Below are 22,361 nucleotides of genomic sequence, written 5' to 3'. Positions count from 1 at the left end.
CTCTAGAGATTGGGTCATTCCATAGAGACCAAAACTCTGCACTTATATCACTTCTTCTAAAACCTGGAAAGGATTCAACAGAGTGTTCAAGTTATAGACCATTGTCACTTTTGAATACTGACATTAAGGTGTTTGCTAAAGTCCTTGCTAAAAGGCTGGATTCTGTTATTCCTGATTTAATACACAGCGATCAAACTGGCTTTATACGTTCTCGATTAGCCTCTGATAATTTGCGTCGCTTATTCCATATTCTAGAGTTTGCTCCCTCACAGATGTTAGGTTCTGCAGTGCTTTCATTAGATGCTGAAAAGGCGTTTGATCGCCTAGAGTGGCCTTTTCTCTGGGCTGTTTTAAAACGATTTGGTTTTGGATCAGCTTTTATTCATATGATTTTTACTCTTTACACCAATCCGTCGGCGTGTGTTAGCACTGGGCATATGATATCAGCTAAGTTTCTTCTAGAACGAGGCACCAGACAGGGATGTCCTTTATCCCCTTTTTTATTTGCTTTAGCTGTAGAGCCTTTAGCACAGGCTGTAAGACAAAATGCCTTAATTAAACCTATATCTATAAAAGACTCTCTTCATCATATATCACTCTATGCTGATGATATTTTACTTTATCTGTCAGACATATCCAGCTCTTTTCCTAATGTAATTTCTCTATTTAACCAATTCGGCAGGCTCTCGGGATACAAAATTAACTGGTCAAAGTCTGTATTGATGCCACTGGATGCTCTTGCTAAAACATACTCTCTTCCTTCTGAAATTCCAGCTCAGATACGGGTCTCTGAATTTACATATCTAGGTATAAAGATTCACCCCAATATCTCCTTCGCTAGCAAAAATAATTATGCCTCTCTTATTAATAAAATCAGACATGATTTGATTAGATGGTGCCCTCTATATCTTACTCTACATGGAAGAATATCAGTAATAAAAATGAATATTCTTCCACGGGTAAATTTTCTATTCTCTATGATACCACTCTCCCCACCAGACACATTTTTTAAAGAATTAGATTCAGCTTGCCGTACTTTTATTTGGAACAATAAGCGTGCTAGGATTCGATTGTCTACCTTGCAACGCCCCAAATCTTTGGGGGGAATTGGTTTCCCTAATTTTAAACTGTACTATTGGTCATTTCAGTTGAGATTTTTGAGGACATGGTTGGACGCTTCTGCGCTAACTCCTTGGCGAGCTATGGAACAAGCTATGGTTGAACCATACAGACTTCAGGATGTACCCTTTTTAGGTCTTAAACAAAGATCAGTTTTACTCACTTTGGGACCTATAATAAATAATACACTGAACATTTGGAAACAAGTGCATAGATATTTAGATCTTTCTGATCATTTTTATAAGTTATCTCCTCTTTGGCATAATAATTATTTATTGACAGGTTCTAAACCATTCACATTTCCTCCTTGGAGTAATAGGAATATACATGTTTTTGATGATCTATATGATAAAAACGGAATACGTTCCTTTCAAAATTTAAAAGAGATTTTCTCTCTCCCTGGAACATCTTACTTCATGTATTTGAGAATTCGATCTGCTCTACGAGCTTACGGTGTCCCCTGGGATGGCCCGCTGAAAAACCATCCATTGGTGGATCTTCTTACTTTAGGTAGCTCAACTCGGGGTCTTGTGTCCTCACTTTACAGCAAATTTATATCAGCTAAGGATCATACCCTGGGGACTGTTGCTGTGTGGGAGAAAGAACTCTCAAACTTGGGTATCAGTGTGAATTGGGACGTGGTCTGGAATAACGTATTCATGTCATCAAAAAATTTAGGTCATCAATTAATTCATTATAAGATTATTCATAAGTTTTACATGACTCCTCTTCGTGCTTTTCAGATGAAACTCAGTGCTGATAAAAACTGTAATAGATGTGGTCTTTCACTCCTTGGTACTTTTTTTCATTTCTTTTGGGAATGTCCAGTTGTTGTAAGATTTTGGACTTTTGTGATGGAGTTTATTTCTGAACTGTTAGATATCAAACTACGATTATGTCCAGCTCTTTTGTTATTATGTGATGATTCTGGATTTGATTTGAAGCTAATACAAATGAAGATTCTGATGGCAGGCTCAACAGCTGCGATAAAGGCTATTTTAAAGCAATATTATGAGCCTAATATTCAGCTGAGGAATATTTGGTTACAGTATTTCCTGGACATTTTAATTCTGGAGCGGTCTACAGCCAAACTTCGTAAGGCTACTTCAAGAACTGTTAGTAACTGGACAGATGCTATTTGGTTTGTGAAGGATCACATTTGAAAAGAGGGATAAGGGATGGGTCTTTTTGTTTTCCTCCAGTTTTGTGTTTTTGTATATGGACATGTTTGTGAGTAGTGAATGTGTATGTATTGGTGTGTGATTGTTGTAATTATTGTGAATCCAATAAATTGTTATTCGCAAAAAAAAGAACTCCTAATTCAGCATTTAATGCAGGGGTCTCAAAGTAGCGGCCCTTTCATACGGCCCCTCACGGGTTAACAAAATAAACATACATCTGGCCCGCAATTCAATTTAATTATTTATGCTTTATTATGTTCGTTTTCATATTTTATCTTAACTTGTATTTTGGTGTGTGTGTGTGTGTTTTTTTTTTTTTTTTTGCTTACGCTGCGTTGCCTGCTTTAGAAGTCTTCAGTAGCCTTCAACAGTCTAACCTTGCAGCCGTGGTGTGTCCACTAAACTCCGTAGTTATAAACATCCTGAGGTTAGCAGCGCGCTAACTGACCTGTTTATAATGTAATCCGAGCAGTGCCTCCGTGACGCTGCTCTAAACTGCTGCTGTTAGCTGCTTGGGCTGAAAGATGAACTGTAGAGAGCTGTATTATCCGGTTAGTGGGGTTATTTTATTTCATACACAGAAGAACTTACAAATTTTTAAAAACGCTCCAGACTGGCTCAGCTGAGCCCTGTAGCCCGTGGCTGGGCTGTAGCTCTGACTAAGCAAAGACTGCGGGCTTGTGGTGCTGCAGCTGCAGCTCCGACTAGTGGTTGGATGAGGAACTGCTAAATCTGAGGAAATGCTAAATCTGTCACAGCTCACAATTTTTGATTTTATATTTATTAAGCCTTATTTCAGTATCAAACGTTTTGATCAAAGTTAATATAACTTATAAATTAAAAGGATTTATGTTAATAGAGCAACAAGCAACCATTTTTCCATGCAACTGTAATATTTGATTGAATAAATAGTATATTGAGAGTTATTTAACATTAAGGAGTAATTACATTCATTTTGTATTACATCTGGTTACATTTTCTTATATTTATAAGTTACATCTGGCCCTCAGAGGACAGCCAATATGCCAATGTGGCCCTCGGCAAAAATGAGTTTGAGACCCCTGATTTAATGTAAAATGAGCTAACACTGAACAACAGTGAATAAAAGTGTTTTTTTGCTTGACTTTTTCGTTGTTGTTTTTTTTCTTTTAAAAAACTCCCCTAGGCAAGTCAGCCTCATATTTGTTTGAATGGAGAGAAACCAAAGTATTGGAAACCAAAGTTGGATTATCGTTTCAAAAATCTATTTTTAATTACTGATAAAATCTAATAAAAAATAATAATAATGATAATAATGAACAGTTTGTGCCATTTGATTTAATAATGCAGAAAAACCTGATTCTTCAGCTTGTTACAGCTGCTGCAGCTGCTCAGATCTCCACAGCAAGGGGATGTTTCCCACTTGTAAGCTGACCCTCCTCTGCTCTCCGCACAACCAGCAAACTAATTGGCTCTGTTTGTTGCACAGCAGGATTTTATCCATTAACAGGAGCATTACATGATTAACATTATGAGAAGTTCTATTCCTACTGCATTCAGTGTCTGGTCTCGTTCGCTAATGGTCTACATCTGGTGCACTTAACTACATGGATTCAAACTGTTGATGTTTTATTTGAGTTAATTCTTCCATGCTTTTTCTGCATTTCTTTTAATTCATATAACCTTTATTAAATTTATCTCTTGAATTTTTTCTTATACCAAATTACCAAACTTTTTACTCAAAATGCTGTACCAACCCCCTGTGGACTACTTGCCTGAGGACCATACTTCTGAGTAAGTACTGTGGAGTTGAGTATACTCAAACTCAGCTTTCACACTTTTATCTTTACTGCATTCTACATACTCAAACACTAGTTAGTATTATTAATTAGTAACTTACACAATATGAACATACCCATACTGTGTCAAAAAGGTTTAAGGAGAGTGTGTGATGACGTAACCTTCCAATATAATTACTTTTATTTGAATTGTGATGGTTTAGACATGTTGTTAGCACTATGCTAATTGTCGGAGTAATAATTTCTGTGTAAATTGTTGACTTACAGAGTTTGTTAACCACATTAGCCCTGTAATTTCAGTGCTAATTGTTGACTTCCAGTGTTGTTTAGCCACATAGCTCAAGTGCTAATTGTTGACTTCCAGTGTTTGTTAGTCACAATAGCCCTGGGGTGCGTTTCCCGTACAACGACGGAGCCTAGCATTGAACTAACGTGGTACGATGCATCGTTAAACTAACTAACATCTGAAGTACGACAGTTTCCCGAAACCATCATACTTTGTTGGTACCACAGAAGTCTGAACTATGTTGGTTTGAACCACCATGGTCTTAACTAAGGTGTTTCCAGATGTGTTCGGCCAGACTTTCCCAGCAGAAAACGTGCAAAACTCACAATCTTTAAAATATTATGCCAAAAATATGTTTCTAATGTATCATTTAGGCTATTTATATTGTAATTATCACCAGAACATAAGGTCCGGCAATACTATTAATAAAATAACAATGAACTGCCAGTAAAATGTACACAATAATTGCTATATATTAATTATTATTTGTAACAGACAGTGTTACTTAAAAAAAAACACATATTTGCTATAGCAATATTTTTTTAAATAAAATAATCACCATTCTGAATGAGTCTTATTCAAATGAGACCTGAGAAATGTGTGTTACTCAGTGGTTCAGCAGAGCGCCTACGACGGTGCAGCGCGCGGTGTTCTGTCGAATTGTGCAACACATCGAGATGTGCTTCTCAACACCTGCGCCCATGCGTGGAAACATTTTTTATTTATTGTTTTTTATGGTAATTCTGTTCTTTTTGGGTGCATTAAACAACCAGAAACCCCTTGAAATTATTTGAGTATTACAAATGCGTAAATGACAGCTGATGAAAATGAAAGTAATACTAAGTTAGCAATAATAAAAAAATAAGGTTTATAATCACCCCTAATAACCCTAAACTAGTACGGTTTGACAGGGTAGCAAAACTCGACAGAACACCGGATGGACGCCTAGTTCGAATCCCAGTCGTGGTTTAATTTTCTTAATGGTTTTTTTTTTCATAATGGCAATTAATGTTATTATTTTTTACATATATATTAATGTAGCCTACATATTTCTACGTATTTCCTGTAATATATTATTTAACAAATACTAATTGATAACATTTGTATAGGCCTAGAAACACACGTTGTATTGGCTAAATGATACATTTTCTTTATTCACACTCTGTCTGGTCCTGTTACCTCCAGAGGATAATTAGGTAATTCAAAACACCTGCTTATTACATGTCTCTATTTATTTTAAGACACTTTTTACTTAGTTTTTTCTTGTTATGAATATATTATTAAAAGACACCTTCTTGCCTACTGTATGGATATATTTGTTTCACTGGGTACAAACAATGCAAATATACCCTCAAAGGTCCTTAGGGTACAGGTGTTTACGTTAAAGCCATTTTAGAGTATTACCCCAGTGACAGTTTAATAGCCTTATTCACAGAGTGCATATAGCACAGTGGGTTTAAAAAAATAATTATTAACTATTTCATAAATGTGCACAGCACAAGTTATCTTTACTCAAGAGATGCCTGCTTGAATAATTGACATACATCTTTCCAAGACTGTAAAATACATTTTAGCTAAAGGGCACTTCAGTGCACTCTTTTCACTACACTGAATTCATGTTTGCCAAATAAAGCTAAATTTTAAAGACATACATTAAAAAAGGACTGAATTTTATTATTTTACCTGGGCGCACATGGATAAAAGTGAAGTGGCTCAATTAATGTAATTAACACAAACATTAAAAAAATAGGTACACTTGACATCTTAAATCCTCGTGCAGCAATATTAATGTGATTTATCAGCTTTCTGAGTCCTACCGTCCATCGTCTGCACTAATAACCAGGAACTAAGCTCCTAACGACAGGTCTAGAGCTGTAGTTGGAACGACGCAGCTGAACCACGGTAGTTGCGAATATTCGCTGGAACTACGGTTCTGGGAAACACCTGAGTAGCTTAACTAAGGTTCGCACTATGCAAGTTACTAACGTGGTTACCTCCATAGTTCCAACCACGCTTTTGGGAAACACCTGCGTCGCAGCTGCATCGTCCAGACTATGTAAGTTGCTAACGTAGTTAGCAACTACGCTTTTGGGAAACGTACCCCTGTAGATTCAGTGCTAATTGTTGACTTCCAGTGTTTGTTAGTCATGTTAGCCATGTAGCTCCAGAGCTAATTGTTGACCTCCAATGTGTGCTAGACACATTAACCCTGTGGCTCCAGTGCTAATTGTTGACTTCCAGTGTTTGTTAGTCACATTAGCCACATAGTTCAAGTGGTAATTGTTGACCTCCAGTGCATGTTAGACACATTATCCCTGTAGCTCCAGAGCTAATTGTTGACTTCCAATGTGTGCTAGACACATTAACCCTTTAGCTCCAGTGATAATTGTTGACCTCCAGTGTTTGTTAGACACATTAGCCTTGTAGCTCCAGTGCTAATTGTTGTCTTCCAATGTGTGCTAGACACAACTACCCTGTAGCTCCATAGCTAATTGTTGACTTCCAGTGTTTGTTAGTTACATTAGCCCTGTAGCTCCAAAGCTAATTGTTGACTTCCAGTGTTTGTTAGACACATTAGCCATGTAGCTCCAGTTCCAATTGTTGACCTACTGTGTTTGTTAGCTACATTATCCCTGTAGTTCCAGTGCTTATTGTTGACTTTCAGTGTTTGTTAGACACATTAGCCATGTAGCTCCAGAGCTAATTGTTGACTTCCATTGTTTGTTAGACACATTAGCCCTGTAGCTCCAAAGCTAATTGTTGACTTCCAGTGTTTGTTAGACACATTAGCCCTGTAGCTCCAGAGCTAATTGTTGACTTCCAGTGTGTGTTAGACACATTAGCCATGTAGCTCCAGTTCTAATTGTTGACCTACAGTGTTTGTTAGTTACATTAGCCCTGTTGCTCCAGAGCTAATTGTTGACTTCCAGTGTTTGTTAGCTACATTAGCGCTGTAGCTCCAGTGCTTATTGTTGACCTCCAGTGTTTGTTAGTCATATTAGCCATATAGCCCCAGTGCTAATTGTTGACTTCCAATGTGTGCTAGACACATTAGCCCTGTGCTCCAGAGCTAATTGTTGACTTCCAGTGTTTGTTAGTTACATTAGCCCTGTAGCTCCAGTGCTAATTGTTGACTTTCAATGTGTGCTAGACACATTAGCCACATAGCTTGAGTGCTAATTGTTGACTTCCAGTGTTTGTTAGTTACATTAGCCCTGTAGCTCCAGAGCTAACTGTTGACTTCCAGTGTTTGTTAGTTACATTAGCCCTGTAGCTCTAGTTCTAATTGTTGACCTACAGTGTTTGTTAGCTACATTAGTGCTGTAGCTCCAGTGCTAATTGTTGACCTCCAGTGTTTGTTAAACATATTAGCCCTGTAGGTCCAGTGCTACATTGGCGTAGGAACTGGGGGGGATGGGTGGGACATGTCCCACCCAATATTAGAAACAGGTGGATATGTCCCCCCCCCCAAAAAAAATGAAATAGTTTCGCTCAGCTCAGTCGTACTGTTAATGAAGAGACCGACCGCTAAGCGCTGGGAAACCAATCACGGTGCGTTTCAGGGAGAAAGTCCCGCCTTTCAGAATAAACAGCCAATCAGCTCGCTGGTCTTGCGAGAAGAGTTAGCGTGCTGGTGGAGGAGAAGCCCCTCCTCCTCGCTGTGAGATTTAGAAGCGGTGTCCAGCATCAGCTGGTGTTGAAGTAAATCTGGATATACGGCGATTTTTCTAAGAGGTAACGGAGCTAACCATGTGACCTGTGTTGAGATTATTTCTGATAGCTGGTTAAAAAGACTCCTCTCCAAATCAAAACACACAGATTAAACCCACCGTGTGATTAATAAACTGCAGCTGTGTTAGTCAGTTATCTTAACTTTGGAATTAGCTAGACAGGGAGTCAAGGCTTAAAAAAACATAAATGTTATGTTCAGCTTGCCCTGATATGCCTGATCAGCTAATCACTATTTCATTTTCAAATTGTGTTTATTCATTTAGGATTGCAGGACTGTAAGCTATAGTAAACTAAAAAAATAGTTAGCTAGAAGCCAGATGTAGTGGATAGCCAGAATTTAGTACAATACTTTATGTTGGTAGTTTAAAGCAGTTTATTAACCCTGATCTCTGCCCTAAAATTGTGTGTTTTCCACCAGATCCAACTGATTAGCTAATAAACAGTCCTTTACTGAGTTTACCTGTTAAAACCCCTTAGCCCCCTATTGAGCATAAATCATTATGTATGTCAGCAGTGTATTAGACACATCATACCTCCACTTACTTTATTAAGTGACTTTAAAGCAGAGTAGGCAGTGGGGATATGCAGTAGAATGTGTAGGAACAGGGTTGAGAAACACTGCTAACCTGACTTCTGTTTATTTGTAGTTCACAGTAAGACTAAATCCTGAGTAAATAGAGGGATTCCAGGCGAATCCAAATGTTTTTTTCTTTAGTCTAATATTTATATTAGCTTCTGTCAAAAATCTCTATGAAACGTAAAGTTACATTCTTTTTTCAAAAAAGGACACCATCATAAGAAGTGCTCTCAGTAGAAACAATTAAAAGCGCAGATGATAACTGATCAGTTTTTGTCATATATGTATATAATTGAGACATTTCACGCATATTTGTTTAAATGTAATTTGGAGTAACAAGGCGGTTGTAAAGTCACCTTTACTTGGATGTAACTAATAATAAACAGAGTACAGAAAAAAGGGATTATTTGTGATTAAAAGTAATTCCTTAAATGTTGTTCTAAGAAACTATGTGGGCTTTGGTGCATATTAGCAAACCCGCTCCTACGCCCGTGCAGTGCTACTTATTGACCTCCAGTGTTTGTTAGTCACATTGGCCACATTAGCCCTGTAGCTCCAGTGCTAATTGTTGACCTGCAGTTTTTGTTAGCCACATTAGCCCTGTAGATTCAGTGCTAATTGTTGACTTCCGGTGTTTGTTAGTCACATTGGCCACATTAGCCCTGTAGCTCCAGTGCTAATTGTTGACCTCCAGTGTTTGTTAGCCACATTAGCCCTGTAGCTCCAGTGCTAATTGTTGACCTCCAGTGTTTGTTAGCCACATTAGCCCTGTAGCTCCAGTGCTAATTGTTGACCTCCAGTGTTTGTTAGCCACATTAGCCTTGTAGCCTTGTATGCATTTCTGCATAAAAACCTTATCCCATCTGTAACCCATGGCGGTGGTAGTATCATGGTTTGGGCCTGTTTGGTGCATTTGGGTTAGGACAACTTGCCATTATTGACCGAACCATACATTCTCAATTATATCAGAGATTTGAAAAAAAAAAAAAGATAATGATTTGGAATGGCCAAGTCAAAAAGAGCAGTTAATGTGAGTAAACCCAACATCCGTGGGTTGAAACTTTTCTGTACACAAAGATTCACATACTTTTGCCACTCAAAAATATGTAATATTTACCTCAATAAATAAAGGACCAAGTATAATATATTTTATTTCATTTGTTTAACTGTGTTGTCTTTATCTACTTTTAATAAAAATCTGATGATGCGTTAGATCTAAAATTCTAAGGGGTTCACAACTTTTAAGCACCATTGTTATGGTATTATTCCTGTAATTCTTGTGCTTACCTACTAATAATGATCTAATATTTTTAGCAAAATACTTCAATAATTTGGAATATAATATTAAACCATTTTACAGTCTTAACTCTTACACCCTAATTATTATTATTATTATTATTAGTAGTAGTAGTATTAATAAAAATTATACTCATTTAAATAATAAGGTAATACATAAAAAATATATAAGATGATATAAGTCAGTGTAAATAAAGTATTAATTTTATTATTATTATTATTATTAACAATATTATTATGGTGTGATTTTGTTTAGTGGACTGCAGGGGAGGTAAAGCACGTTCAGCACTGAAATACGAGGTTATCGCTCCATCTAGTGGCCAAACAGGGCAGAACACCCTCATTTACTCTCCATTAATCCCATTTTTCTTGCCATGGATGCAGTGCTGTCTTGTTACGTTTAAGTTAAATATTTGTTTATTTATATATATTGTATTAATGTTTTTAAAAAATGAGGCATTATTTTTCTAACCATACCAAGTGTAAAATATGCATAATAAATGTATAATACAGAAATATATATATATATATATATATATATATATATATATATATATATATATATATATATATATATATAAATAAATACTATTTAATTAAAAATAAATAAATCATTTTAAAAAGGTGTCCAAGAATCCTCTGTCCACCCTGTCACTGCGGGCGATAACCCAGCACTTTTAGGAGATAACCTTTGATATCAGTGGTATCACAACCTTCATACTGTTTTATTTTCATGGGACTGAAGACACTTAATGCATGTGATGAGGCCAGTATAGCTGCTCATCGCTAGCAGTGTATATACTGTAATACATACCTGTAATATCTGCCTGTAATACTCACATGTAATACTGACCTGTAATAGATACCATGATTGTCTGTCTGTCTGTATGTAATATGTGAGTTATTATTCTTTAGTAGGGGAAGACTTACTCTTTAGACTTACTATGGGGAAGGCTGTAAGGCCCACAGCTTATTCTGGTGGGGGTTGGGTAAGGTCATTCCTGAAAAATAAAAAGTGTTAAAGGTGTACACAAAGTTTACTGGCAACTGATGAAAAAGCTGATTCTGGCTCTGCTCTTTCTGATTCACGAGACAAGATTGCAAAATCCAGCTTTAAGCCATTGAATGAGAGCTCTCGAAAGTTAATTCTTAGATGGATGTGGCAGAAAGCAATTATTAATATTATTTCACTTTTTCATATTTAGTTGAGGTAAAGCTTAAGCTGTCCCTCCTGTCATGTGAAAACATTTCACAATAATTAAGATAATTTTAGAAAATCTAAACGTATCTTTGAAACAGAACAAGGACACCATGAACAATTCAGCATGTCTGCAACTCTAGGTTAACTGTTTCTATAAAATTTGCCACCCAGTCTTTATCCACCTTGTTGTGCAGCTCGCCATACCAGGGTTTACACATACATGACAGGCAATATAAAGTAAAAACAAAAAGTGATTAGGCTTTAAAGTATGATTTATGTATAGTCTGAAGTCTTGTAAATATGATTAATAGTCAAAAGAATAAAAAAAGGATTCTGAGAATAATCCATTATTTAATATATTTAAAGACACTATTCCATACGAGCCTGCAGGGTTTAATGTGTGTTTAATGTTATTTTTAGAGTAAAAACTGAGTGTGTTCCCTGGTTCCGCTGTATGTCTGAAGGAGAAAGTGCTCAGGGAGAGGCTGATGGATGGTATTTGGCAAGTTTGAGCAGGTTTGTGTTACGCAGTATTAAACAGTTTTAAAGCTGTAATTAGGGTTAGATTACAGAGTCAGTAAAATCCCTGCAACACCACTGCATACACCTCATACACCTGTACCATATCTACTATAAAATATATTTATCATCAATAAACATTTATTTATAAATTGTAAAATAGAACATTATTATAATTATTATGTCTGTTTATGGCATAGAAAGTGATAAAGTTTGATGTCACAACCTGTCACCCCATGTAAAGCTGTTTTTTCCTTCACTTGGGTTTTTGCCTCATGAATCAGTAATAAACTCTGAATCACATCAGAAAAGGAATCTAAATCAGTAACAAAATGAAAATCTGAATCAGTAACACAATCTGAATCAGCAGCAGAATGAGAATCTGAACCAGTAACATGATCTGAATCAACAGCAGAATAAAAGCCTGACTAGAATAAAAGATTCAGTAACAGAATCTGAGTCAGAAGCAGAATAATAATCTGAATCAGTAACGGAATCTAAATCAGCAGCAGAATGAGAATTTGAATTAGTAACAAGAATCCGAATCAGTAGTATATTGAGAATCTGAATCAGTAACAAAATCTAAATCAGCAGCAGAATGAAAATCTGAATTAGTAACATAAATCTGAATCAGTAGTATATTAAGGATCTGAATCAGTAACAGATTCTAAATCAGCAGCAGAATGAGAATCTGAATTAGGAACAAGAATCTGAATCAGTAGTATATTAAGAATCTGAATCAGTAACAGATTCTAAATTAGCAGGAGAATGAGAATCTGAATTAGTAACATAAATCTGAATCAGTAGTATATTAAGGATCTGAATCAGTAACATTCTAAATCAGCAGCAGAATGAGAATCTGAATTAGTAACAAGAATCTGAATCAGTAGTATATTAAGAATCTGAATCTGTAACAGATTCTAAATCAGCAGGAGAATGGTTATTCTGAATTAGTAGCAGAAAAAAAGAATCAGTAACTTAAATCTGAAAAGGCAGCAGAATGAGAATTGGAATCAGAATTAGTACCAGAGTGATAGAGTGATTAGAGGGGCTGTTACATTTGGAAGCTCTAATTAATCCAAAGATAAACAAGGATCTCCATTTTTGGGGATGTTTAGGTTACTACATAACTTTACTACAGAACACACAAATTGTCCATTACACTGTGTAAATATTTCTTGATAAATTAACCAATAGAGGTTTTCCAAAAACTGTTTTTACTTTGAAGTTAAGAAGGGGTTTTCTCTCTCCTGTAAAGTTGCTGTTTTGGACAGAAACAAAGTGTTATATTAAATATGAAACATAGGAACGGATTGAGACTGAAACGAAACCCTCTATCACACACACACACACACACACACAAACACACACACACATGTTAAGCTCCACCTCCTTGTTGTAGAGGCTGCTGGAGTTATAACTGCCTGAAAAAGCAGAGGAAGCTCAGATCAGATCTGCTGGACTAAACCTGCTGGACTAGTTTATTTGTGGCTGTAAGTAAACTTTACTGACCTGAATTTAGTACTACTGTACTACTATACTACAGGACCATACTAACAGCACTCACAGTCCTCCACACATACACTTCTCTAAACATCTTCTTCTTCCTCTGAGAGTTTGTCTGTGTTTTCCTGTGTTTTTACAGGCTGGTTCTCTGTGGATAATGGCTCTAAATGGTAAGGTAGCTGTCGTGACCGGTGCTGCCCAGGGCTTGGGGAAGGGGTTCGTGGAGATTCTTCTGCAGAATGGAGCTAATGTACTCTCATCCTCTCTCACATTCTCATTCCTAACATTCTTAACCCATCACATAATTCCAGATGTTAATGGGCACATGTGTTCTGGTAGGTGGCCCTGTTGGATCTGAACGAGAAGGCTGGCAAAGATCTGGAGGAGAACCTGAACAAAGCGTATGGAGCAGATAGAGCTCATTTCTATACTGCAGATGTTTCCTCAGAGCAGCAGTTCAAAGGTAAAAAAACTTATTATTTACAGAGAGAGAAAGGGAGAGAGAGAGAAAAGAAGGGGGAGGGTTACACATACCACTCTCTCTAGTGCCCTTTTGGGCGCCTCTAGCCTGGATACTGAGATACGGTTGGGCATGGAGACTAAAGATTCCATATGGCACCCTGTGGCACATTTACCCACATATGTTGAAGCTGGGCCTGTAGATCCTGCACACTCATAGGTTGCTGATGCTGACATCCCAGCTCATCCCATAAATGCTCGACTGGTAATAAATCTGCCTCCATACTGAGAAATATGTTATCGGATCTGAAACAGAACCTCACTTTATCACTAAAGACATTGTGAATCCAGTCAGTAGCAATTCAGGTTTCTTGTTTACAGACATGAGAACTGCCAGCACTGTCGGTATATGTGGAAGTGGTGGATGTGCGGTTATGAGGTTTATGATGTAACGGTGGTATATTTTGAGACAGGCGGTGGGAACTGAAAATGGGGTTAAGTGTCTGGTACATCCTCTATCGTTTTGAAATCTTCACTAAGAAGCTGTACAATGTTTTCAATGGATATTTTTTACTTTACTTCAGCTTAATGCATAAAAATGCATAAAGGGTAGATTTTTTAGTTAAACATGTCAGTGTGTGGAATTATTGGTGATTCTTCCACTGGTATAACTTAGCAACGCCTCAGACAATGTAGTATTGGTTTGGAAGTAGTTACTCTCAGGTTGATATAAACACATGGGAGCATGAGGGGTTAAGGCAACACAAAGGCTAAGGGACTGTCTTAAAAAATAACAAAAATCAACAAAAAATTTCATTATATATGCAAATATAAAGAAGAACAGAGCATAAACAAAATCATTAAATTCATTTACTTGAGTGTATCTACAGCTCAGCAGTGTTGCTGTGACAAATGTGTTGGTTGCCAATGCGTTGCTTAGTGGTTGCTAGATCTGTAAGATTAGTAGTATTTTAATAATTATTGTTTATTTAATAATTAAAACGTTTTTTTGTATGTTAAAAATAACAAAAGAGCTGCCATAACATTGTGAATACCATAAAACAGAAACTGCAATACCTATATGCAGCAACAGAGGGAACTCTTCTCATTGCAGACTGTGCTCACGTGACATAACGAGGCTGGAGGTAGAGTGAGGCAGAATGACTCAGAGTGAGGTACAACAAACAACACAGATTGAGGTAGAGCAACATTAAAGTGTGATAACATGATGTGGCTTGAGGTACAGTGATGCTGAGTGAGAAAGAATGACACAGAGTGAGGTACAGCGACGCAGAGTGAGGTAGAGTGAAGCAGAGTCAGATAGAGTGATGTAGACTAATGTAGAGCGATGCAGAGTGAGATAGAATAACACATAGTGAAGCACAGTGACAGAGTGAGGTAGACTAACACAGTGTGAGGTAGGACAATGCAGTGTGAGGTAGATCAAGGTAGAGTGTTAGATAGGGTGACCAGATTTGGGTTTCAGGTTAAAGGTGCTTCCTCCTTTAAACAGCTATAACATGTATCAGGCTACAAACAGGGCTGCTTTATGAATTCATGCAACACACCTATGTCTTAAAAGCATTTGACACTGTTTTACTCTTATTCAGTGTGGGCATACCTTTTGCTAATATTACTTTTATATTTTTAACATTTACTTTTTTTAAGTTAACTGATCATTTATCAGATTTAAAATCTGTTATTTCACTTGTTTTAATGCTATTTGAAACATGCTGATTCCCAGCATAGAGGCTACAAAACTCACACTATGCAGCCTTTCAACACACCTTTAACCAAAATATCTAAAATAAAATGATGTAGCCTAAAATATACACTTGCTGCTCATCCAACACTTCTTAGTCTTGACCGTTTGCTCTTTTATCAGCCATTGCTCATCATTCTCATGTAATAGAGCTAATGTTACCTCCATTACCTCAAAGTCCCTGTGTTATCCTAATTTTACTAACGTTACCTCCATCACCTCAAAGTCCCTGTGTTATCCTAACTTTACTAACGTTACTACCTGCAACACATTTCTGCTCAGTCCGTCCCTTGTTTCCTCCGTCAAAAGCCTGCTCTCCCGGTCTGCTGCTGCTGTCAACTGCGCTCAACACTGAGAGAAAGAGTGTAGAACCGGCGGACACACATGTGCTTTCACTTGTAAACATTTGGGGGTACACTGACAAGCCCATGCTTTCTTCTTCACACACGCACAATGCAAAGTAGATAGATTTGAGGAGAAGGGCGTGACTAATTCACGATACAGAAAAACCTGGAATTGAGTGGAATGGAACGGCGTGGCAATTCTAATCACAATGCACTGTACTTTGGGCAGTCAAACAAAATCCCGGACGATTTTGAAATTCCCCCCGGACATTTTTTAGGTCTCAAAAGTAGGACATGTCCGGGAAAAAGAGGACGTCTTGTCACCCTAGAGACTGCTTCTTAAAAGGTTGCTGCTCAGGTGTTGCTATCTGGTAACTGATATATTGTTAAAGTTTTGCAAGAAAATAAAGTGACGCAGAGATGCTGGTCAGGTGCTCAGGTGTTGCTATGCAGTTGCTGGTATATTGTTAGTGTTTTAGGTTTTTCCTACATGGTTGCAAAGGTGTTACTATATGTTAAGCTAATATTTGGCTAATTTATCTAAATTGTGGAATAAAAATGCTTTTGGCTAGCAGAGATATGTGCACAAACCTTTAGATAAAATATTGGATGTGAAAACACAGGGGAGCTACAGCGGCAGCCTATCCTGTTTTCAGCTGGAATGGTCTGTCCTCTAGTACCTCACTAAGTACTGAGTATTTAAACTCATCACAGTATTGCACAAACACATGTTGAGTTCATATAGCAGGTCCAAGCTTTTGCAGAGCATTAGCGTATAGCATATTTGCATTAAGTATATTTCTGGCCTAAGACAATACAAAGGTCAAGGGACCATCTAAAAAGCACAGAACATCAGCAAAACAGGTGTATATGCTATAATAATAATAACAATTATAAACTCTAAATCTAATCAAGCTACCAATACTGTTAATGATCAAACTGACACCTACCTATCTGATCTTTGTGATGTTTGCTCGTTTACCTGTGTGAGAGTTCATACCTATTGATTCTCAGCTCAGAGTATAATCTGTCACAAAGTCCAAAGTCAGACCAAAGTCCTTGATCAAAAAAAAGTTAATGATCAAAAGACTTAACCCATGTTACAGCTGTGTCATGTGGTTACAGTTACAGTTTACCCCACTATAACTGTAATGTACTGCATTACATAAGATACTGTACAATGGAACAGAGTAGTTTGTAAGGTGAACATTATTCACTGTGGTGTTCCTCATGGCTCTGTATGAGGCCAGCTTTCATTCTGCTTTAGTCACATTGTTGAATGCAGATTCAAATTCGGTTTCTACTACAAACATTTCTATTCTTTCTTTACAGATGCTTTTCAGAAAGTCCTCACAAAGTTTGGACGGGTGGATATATTCTGCAACAATGCTGGAATCGTCAATGAGAAGAACTGGGAGAAAACAGTCTCTATAAACTTAGTAAGACACTCTTATTTTTTTACAATATAACACAGATCTACCTACAGCAGCTTAGCCGCACCCATTCAGCTAACAGCAGTTTAGCCCCAAACATACAGTTCATAACAGTTTAGCTCCACTCATTCATCTTAAAGCAGTTCAGCCCCACCCATTCAGCCTACAGCAGTTTAGTCCTCATCTATTCATTTTACAGCAGTTTGGGGCCTCACCCATTCAGCCTACAGCAGTTTAGGCCTCACCCATTCAGCCTACAGCAGTTTAGGCCTCACCCATTCAGCCTACAGCAGTTTAGTCCTCACCTATTTACTTTACAGCAGTTTAGGCCTCACCCATTCAGCCTACAGCAGTTTAGGCCTCACCCATTCAGCCTACAGCAGTTTAGGCCTCACCCATTCAGCCTACAGCAGTTTAGGCCTCACCCATTCACCCTACAGCAGTTTAGCCCCACTCATTCAGCCTACAGCAATTTCGGCCTCACCTTTTCACTTTACAGCAGTTTAGTCCCCACCCATTCAGCCTACAGCAGTTTAGCCCCACTCATTCAGCCTACAGCAATTTCGGCCTCACCTTTTCACTTTACAGCAGTTTAGTCCCCACCCATTCACCCCACAGCAGTTTAGCCCCACCCATTCAGCCTACTGCAGTTTAGGCCTCACCCATTCAGCCTACAGCAGTTTAGGCCTCTCCTATTCACTTTATAGCAGTTTAGCCCCACTTATTCAGCCTACAGCAATTTTAGCCTCACCTTTTCACTTTACAGCAGTTTAGTCCTCACCTATTCACTTTACAGCAGTTTAGTCCCCATCAATTCAGCCTACAGCAGTGTGTGTTTAAAGTTACAGCTGTTGTTGTTTGTATTGTTACTCAGTGTGCAGTAGTTAGGGGGACATATCTGGCTTTGGAACACATGAAGAAGGAGAACGGTGGACAGGGTGGGGTCATCGTTAATGTTGCATCCCTTGCAGGTAAAGTAATCAGAAAGCTGAATCATTCAGGAAACGTCCAGAACAGAGACACAGATATACACCTAGAACTATAATTATATTATACGTATTTGTTTTGACAGCACCACAGCTAATTTGTTATTCTAGGGTTGTGGTGTGCGTCCCATATTTTGGACTGAATTTCTCAATAATAGTCAGTAGTGAAAGATGGCTAAAATGATCAATCATATTTTAAGAAAAACACCAGAATCTTAAAAAAATCAATAAAATAGATGTTCATAGATAACATATGTTCATATATATAAACTAAACTGAGGTAAAGTGCAGTAGAGTGTAGTAGAGAGAGGTAGAGTAAGTTAGAGGGCATTTTAATTTAAGAGCCAGAATCTTAAAACTGGAATTCGATATGGAATTAATTTGTATACTTGTGGGACTGATTTTTAACTAACTAATCTAACTAATTTGTTAGATTTGTAGCTACGCTACGCCAATAGTCTAGAATAGATTCTAGCCAACCAAGTAATGCTACGGGTTAGGTTAGTACTGCTAGCCAGCCCCTGATTCTGTCCTCTAAATGGCAGCAGGTATATATTATGATGATAACTCATTACTCACTACAATACCTGTCAAAAAGTCAGGTATCAGTAAGTAATCTTAAAAAGATTGATGCATCCCTAATATTAAGCAAAGCTGTGTGTTCACATTAACAACAAAATAATTTTACAAAAATCTGGAAAATTGCTGCTAAACTGCTAAACAAATCTAAAAAAAGAAAACACTAATAGACCAATAGAAATGCTCCAATTAGTTTTAAGTTGTTTTTCCTTCTCCTGTAAAGTTGCCAGAAGTGTATCAGTCCATAATCTGAATATGGTTTATGTTAATCTATGTTATGTTAATTACCAATTTGACAATGTTATAACTGTTTGATGTTTCTTCTGTTTTAGGTTTGGGTCCACTGCCCTCAGCTCCGATCTACACTGCCACCAAGCACGGTGTTGTAGGCTTCTCCCGAGCTTTATCTGTATGTGCTCCTTTCCACACTCCGCACACTACCTCACGCTATCTGTAGAGTTTCTTCTCTTTTTATTTATAATTGTAGGTTCTCCTGTTTCCTCCTCCCTTTCAGATTAAAGCTATTTTCAGATTCCCTTAAGCCTCATTATCATATGACTGCTTTTGTTTGTATTTTAGAAACTCTTGAGAACTGTCTAAATTAGTTTAAAAACATACATTTGAAAGGCATTTTTTGCTAATTGAGAATGTGTCCAAAAACCATAGTTATTTGTTTGAAACTGACAAACAGAAACACACTTAAGTGGGTAGTTATTTTTTTTTTCCAACAAGTAAACCAACATTTAGGTGGTAACATATAAAATACACTTTGGTGGTTGCTTAGTGGTTCCTAAGGCGATACTTTCATGTTCCTAAAAGGCTGCAATGTGGTTGCCAAGGTATCTAAGTTGCTATGGTGTTCTTTCGTTGCTGCTAGCTAGCTGGTGTGATATCCCAGGTGGCTGCTCTGGTGTTGCAAAATGGACACTAGATGTGTGCTACTGTGTGACAAGGTGATTGCTATGGTATTTTAGGCAGCTGTTAATTGCTTGGTGGTTCCTCAGGTGTTGTCAGGTGGTTGCTGTGATACCCCATGTTGATGGTTGGGTGTTAAAAGTGTATTACTATCATCATTACATTTAAAGGTACCAAAACCTTTACACCCCATTCATTGCTGTCAGAAAGGAATTTGCAAAAATAAGCAGTCAGCTGGTGATAGTTAAAATAAACAAGATTAGATTCATTTTCAGATGTATAAGAACCTCTATTAAAGCACTGGAACCAGATTCTTTATTAAGAAACAAAATAAATGAGAACCCAAAATCAACTATGTGTGTGTCTGTGTGTCCAGATGGCGTCGCAGTTGGCGAATTACGGGGTCCGGATCAATGTCCTCTGCCCCACCTTCGTACGGACCGCCCTGATCGACACCTTCCACTCAGAAGAGCTGACCGGACAGTTCTTCAACCTGAAGACAGTGACTGAGTCTCTACTGGACAAACATCCCCTGGTGGAGTGAGTGACCTCTCTGACCCCTGATCTAGAGTCATCTCTCTTTTTTCACTGTTGTCCTCCATCCCACTGTTCTAGAATGTTCTATTCTAATATTATTATTAAAGGTGTGTGTGTGTGTGTGTGTTAACAGGGTGGAAGATGTGGCGAAAGGTTTCCTGCTGTTGGTGAAGGATGAGAGTCTGAATGGAGCAGTTCTAGCTGTGCGGAGCACTGGAACCGGCATCGTCTCATTTCCTACAGAAATTCCCAAAACTCCTGTCTCTCTCTAACCCCGCCCACTCGCTCTCTATCCCCGCCCCCTCCTCATTTAGCCTTTACCCCTCACCCTCCTAAAGGCTCTGTCTATATACTCTATATATCTTTATCTCTCATTATATGCTCTTAGTATAGCACTCTTCCTTTGTGCTGATTGGAGGAAGGCCATGATGGTGCTGTTCAGTGTTTTTCGCTAGCACTTATGCTGTAATAAATAAACTACAGATTATACTGATACATATTCAGAGTGTTCTGGTCTTAGAATCACAAGGCTTTAAGTGTGTGTGTAAGGCTATAGATATACTTGTTAATTGGCCATGCTTTCCGCTAAGCCTCAAGATGCATTCATGTAGATGATGTATCTGTTCATATAATTGCCTATGTGCTATGCGTGTTACTGGAGGCTTCCACTAGAGGGCAGCTCAGATGAATGATGACTGCTGGTTAAAACACCTTATCGGTTCTGTCCCAAGTCCGTTTCTTGGGCATATTTAATTATGCGTGGGCCAAACGGTCTCAGATTTGTTTCTATTTCAATTTACACGTTCCCACATTGAGTTTTAAAACGATGCCAATCTCTTGGGTTCTGTGTCTAAGCTGCATTTGTCTATGGAAATAAATGTGAAAAATAAATATTACTTAATTACCTTTTTGCCTCTTTATTGTGTACACTTTTTTCCTGAACATCACTAGATCCTCTGAATTACGAAATCTTTTAAGAGTCGTATTTAAAATAATGCTTGCTTTTAGCTAATGCTACAGCACACTAAACTGACACACAGCATAGTGGCAGACATTATTTAGCTCAAACACCAGCAAACTCCGGTCGTATGTTCACAGAAAACACTAAAACTAGTAGTACAGCGCTACTCCAGAACCAGGCTATAAATGCTGTAGCTTTACCAGTGTAGGCTGTTCTACACGCCACTTTTATCTGTATAAGCTGTAGTCATACTGGTCAACCACCCTGGTTTTACTAACAGACCAGTTACACCATTAAACTCAAATGACATCATACCCTGTGCTTTCTAAGAACTTATCCAGCCTGTTAACTCCCCAGACTCTCTGGATTTTACACCGGGTCCGTAATGTGGGTTATAGTGCAGGGTTTTTTTTATCTTATGAAAATTCTGAATAAGTTTATTATGCAGTAAAATAAATGAGAGAAGTTTGTTGTTTCGTTGTTTTAGTACTTTGAGCCACGTTTAATGCCCCCAAGACTATGAAAATAAGAATAAGACTATAAGGTCTATACTTTTTAGTATTAGTAATAAAAGGTGGGGAGCACTGTTATATGTGTACTGGCTATTTGGAGACAGGTTTAGCTGTTCTGTGAAAAAGTTAAAAACAAGTTAACTTTCTGCAGAGAAAATCAACTTCTGTTTGAAAATGTCAGATGATGCCATTAGTCTCTGCATCTCAAAACAAAGAAAAAGTGATTGATCTTAAGCTTATTTCATAGTATTAACCTAATATTTCACTTCAAATATGTGGAACTATTAGTGCAAATAACACTAATGACACTTAGCGTAAATGCAATTTACGCTAAGTGTAAATCTTGCTAACAAAAGGGAGCCACATTAAAAACTTCCAGAGAAAGTTATCATCAAAAGTGTTTTTTAAAGTATAAATTAAACATTTATTAGATAAATGAAACAATGTACAGTAAGCTTATGTATTAGGCCTACTCACAACTAGTGGACTACCGAGTGTCACCGGGTTTGTTCTATCTATTTAATAATTGTTTTGCATTATGCATCATTGATGGCTCCCCCTGAATGAAACATCAAAAAAGGAAAAATCACAATGCTGTCCATTACTATAAACACTTAATGTCTGATATAAAACAATGTTTATGGTTGTTCAGAAATATGGGTCCACAGTAACTTACAG

At 37.6% G+C, this 22,361-nt stretch overlaps 1 protein-coding gene across 2 annotated transcripts; it reads left to right on the top strand.

Moving 5' to 3' along the window:
- The first annotated feature begins 8,080 nt into the window (after window positions 1-8,080).
- On the top strand, window positions 8,081-21,115 carry zgc:56585 (SDR family oxidoreductase). 2 transcript variants are annotated; one of them, XM_049466185.1, is made up of 8 exons: window positions 8,081-8,099; window positions 13,335-13,445; window positions 13,535-13,658; window positions 17,093-17,199; window positions 18,068-18,164; window positions 19,091-19,167; window positions 20,050-20,213; window positions 20,344-21,115. In XM_049466185.1, the coding sequence occupies exons 2-8, from the start codon at window positions 13,353-13,355 to the stop codon at window positions 20,480-20,482; spliced, it is 801 nt and encodes a 266-aa protein (XP_049322142.1). In that variant the 5' UTR covers window positions 8,081-8,099; window positions 13,335-13,352; the 3' UTR covers window positions 20,483-21,115. The 2 variants fall into 2 exon arrangements, with proteins under 2 accessions (XP_049322142.1, XP_007236335.1); XM_007236273.3 differs by lacking the exon at window positions 8,081-8,099 and adding an exon at window positions 13,092-13,182.
- Window positions 21,116-22,361: the final 1,246 nt, after the last annotated feature.

Source organism: Astyanax mexicanus, chromosome 17 (assembly GCF_023375975.1).
Source record: "Astyanax mexicanus isolate ESR-SI-001 chromosome 17, AstMex3_surface, whole genome shotgun sequence".
Lineage (NCBI taxonomy): Eukaryota > Metazoa > Chordata > Actinopteri > Characiformes > Acestrorhamphidae > Astyanax > Astyanax mexicanus.
This window is presented reverse-complemented; position numbering and strand designations above follow the sequence as displayed.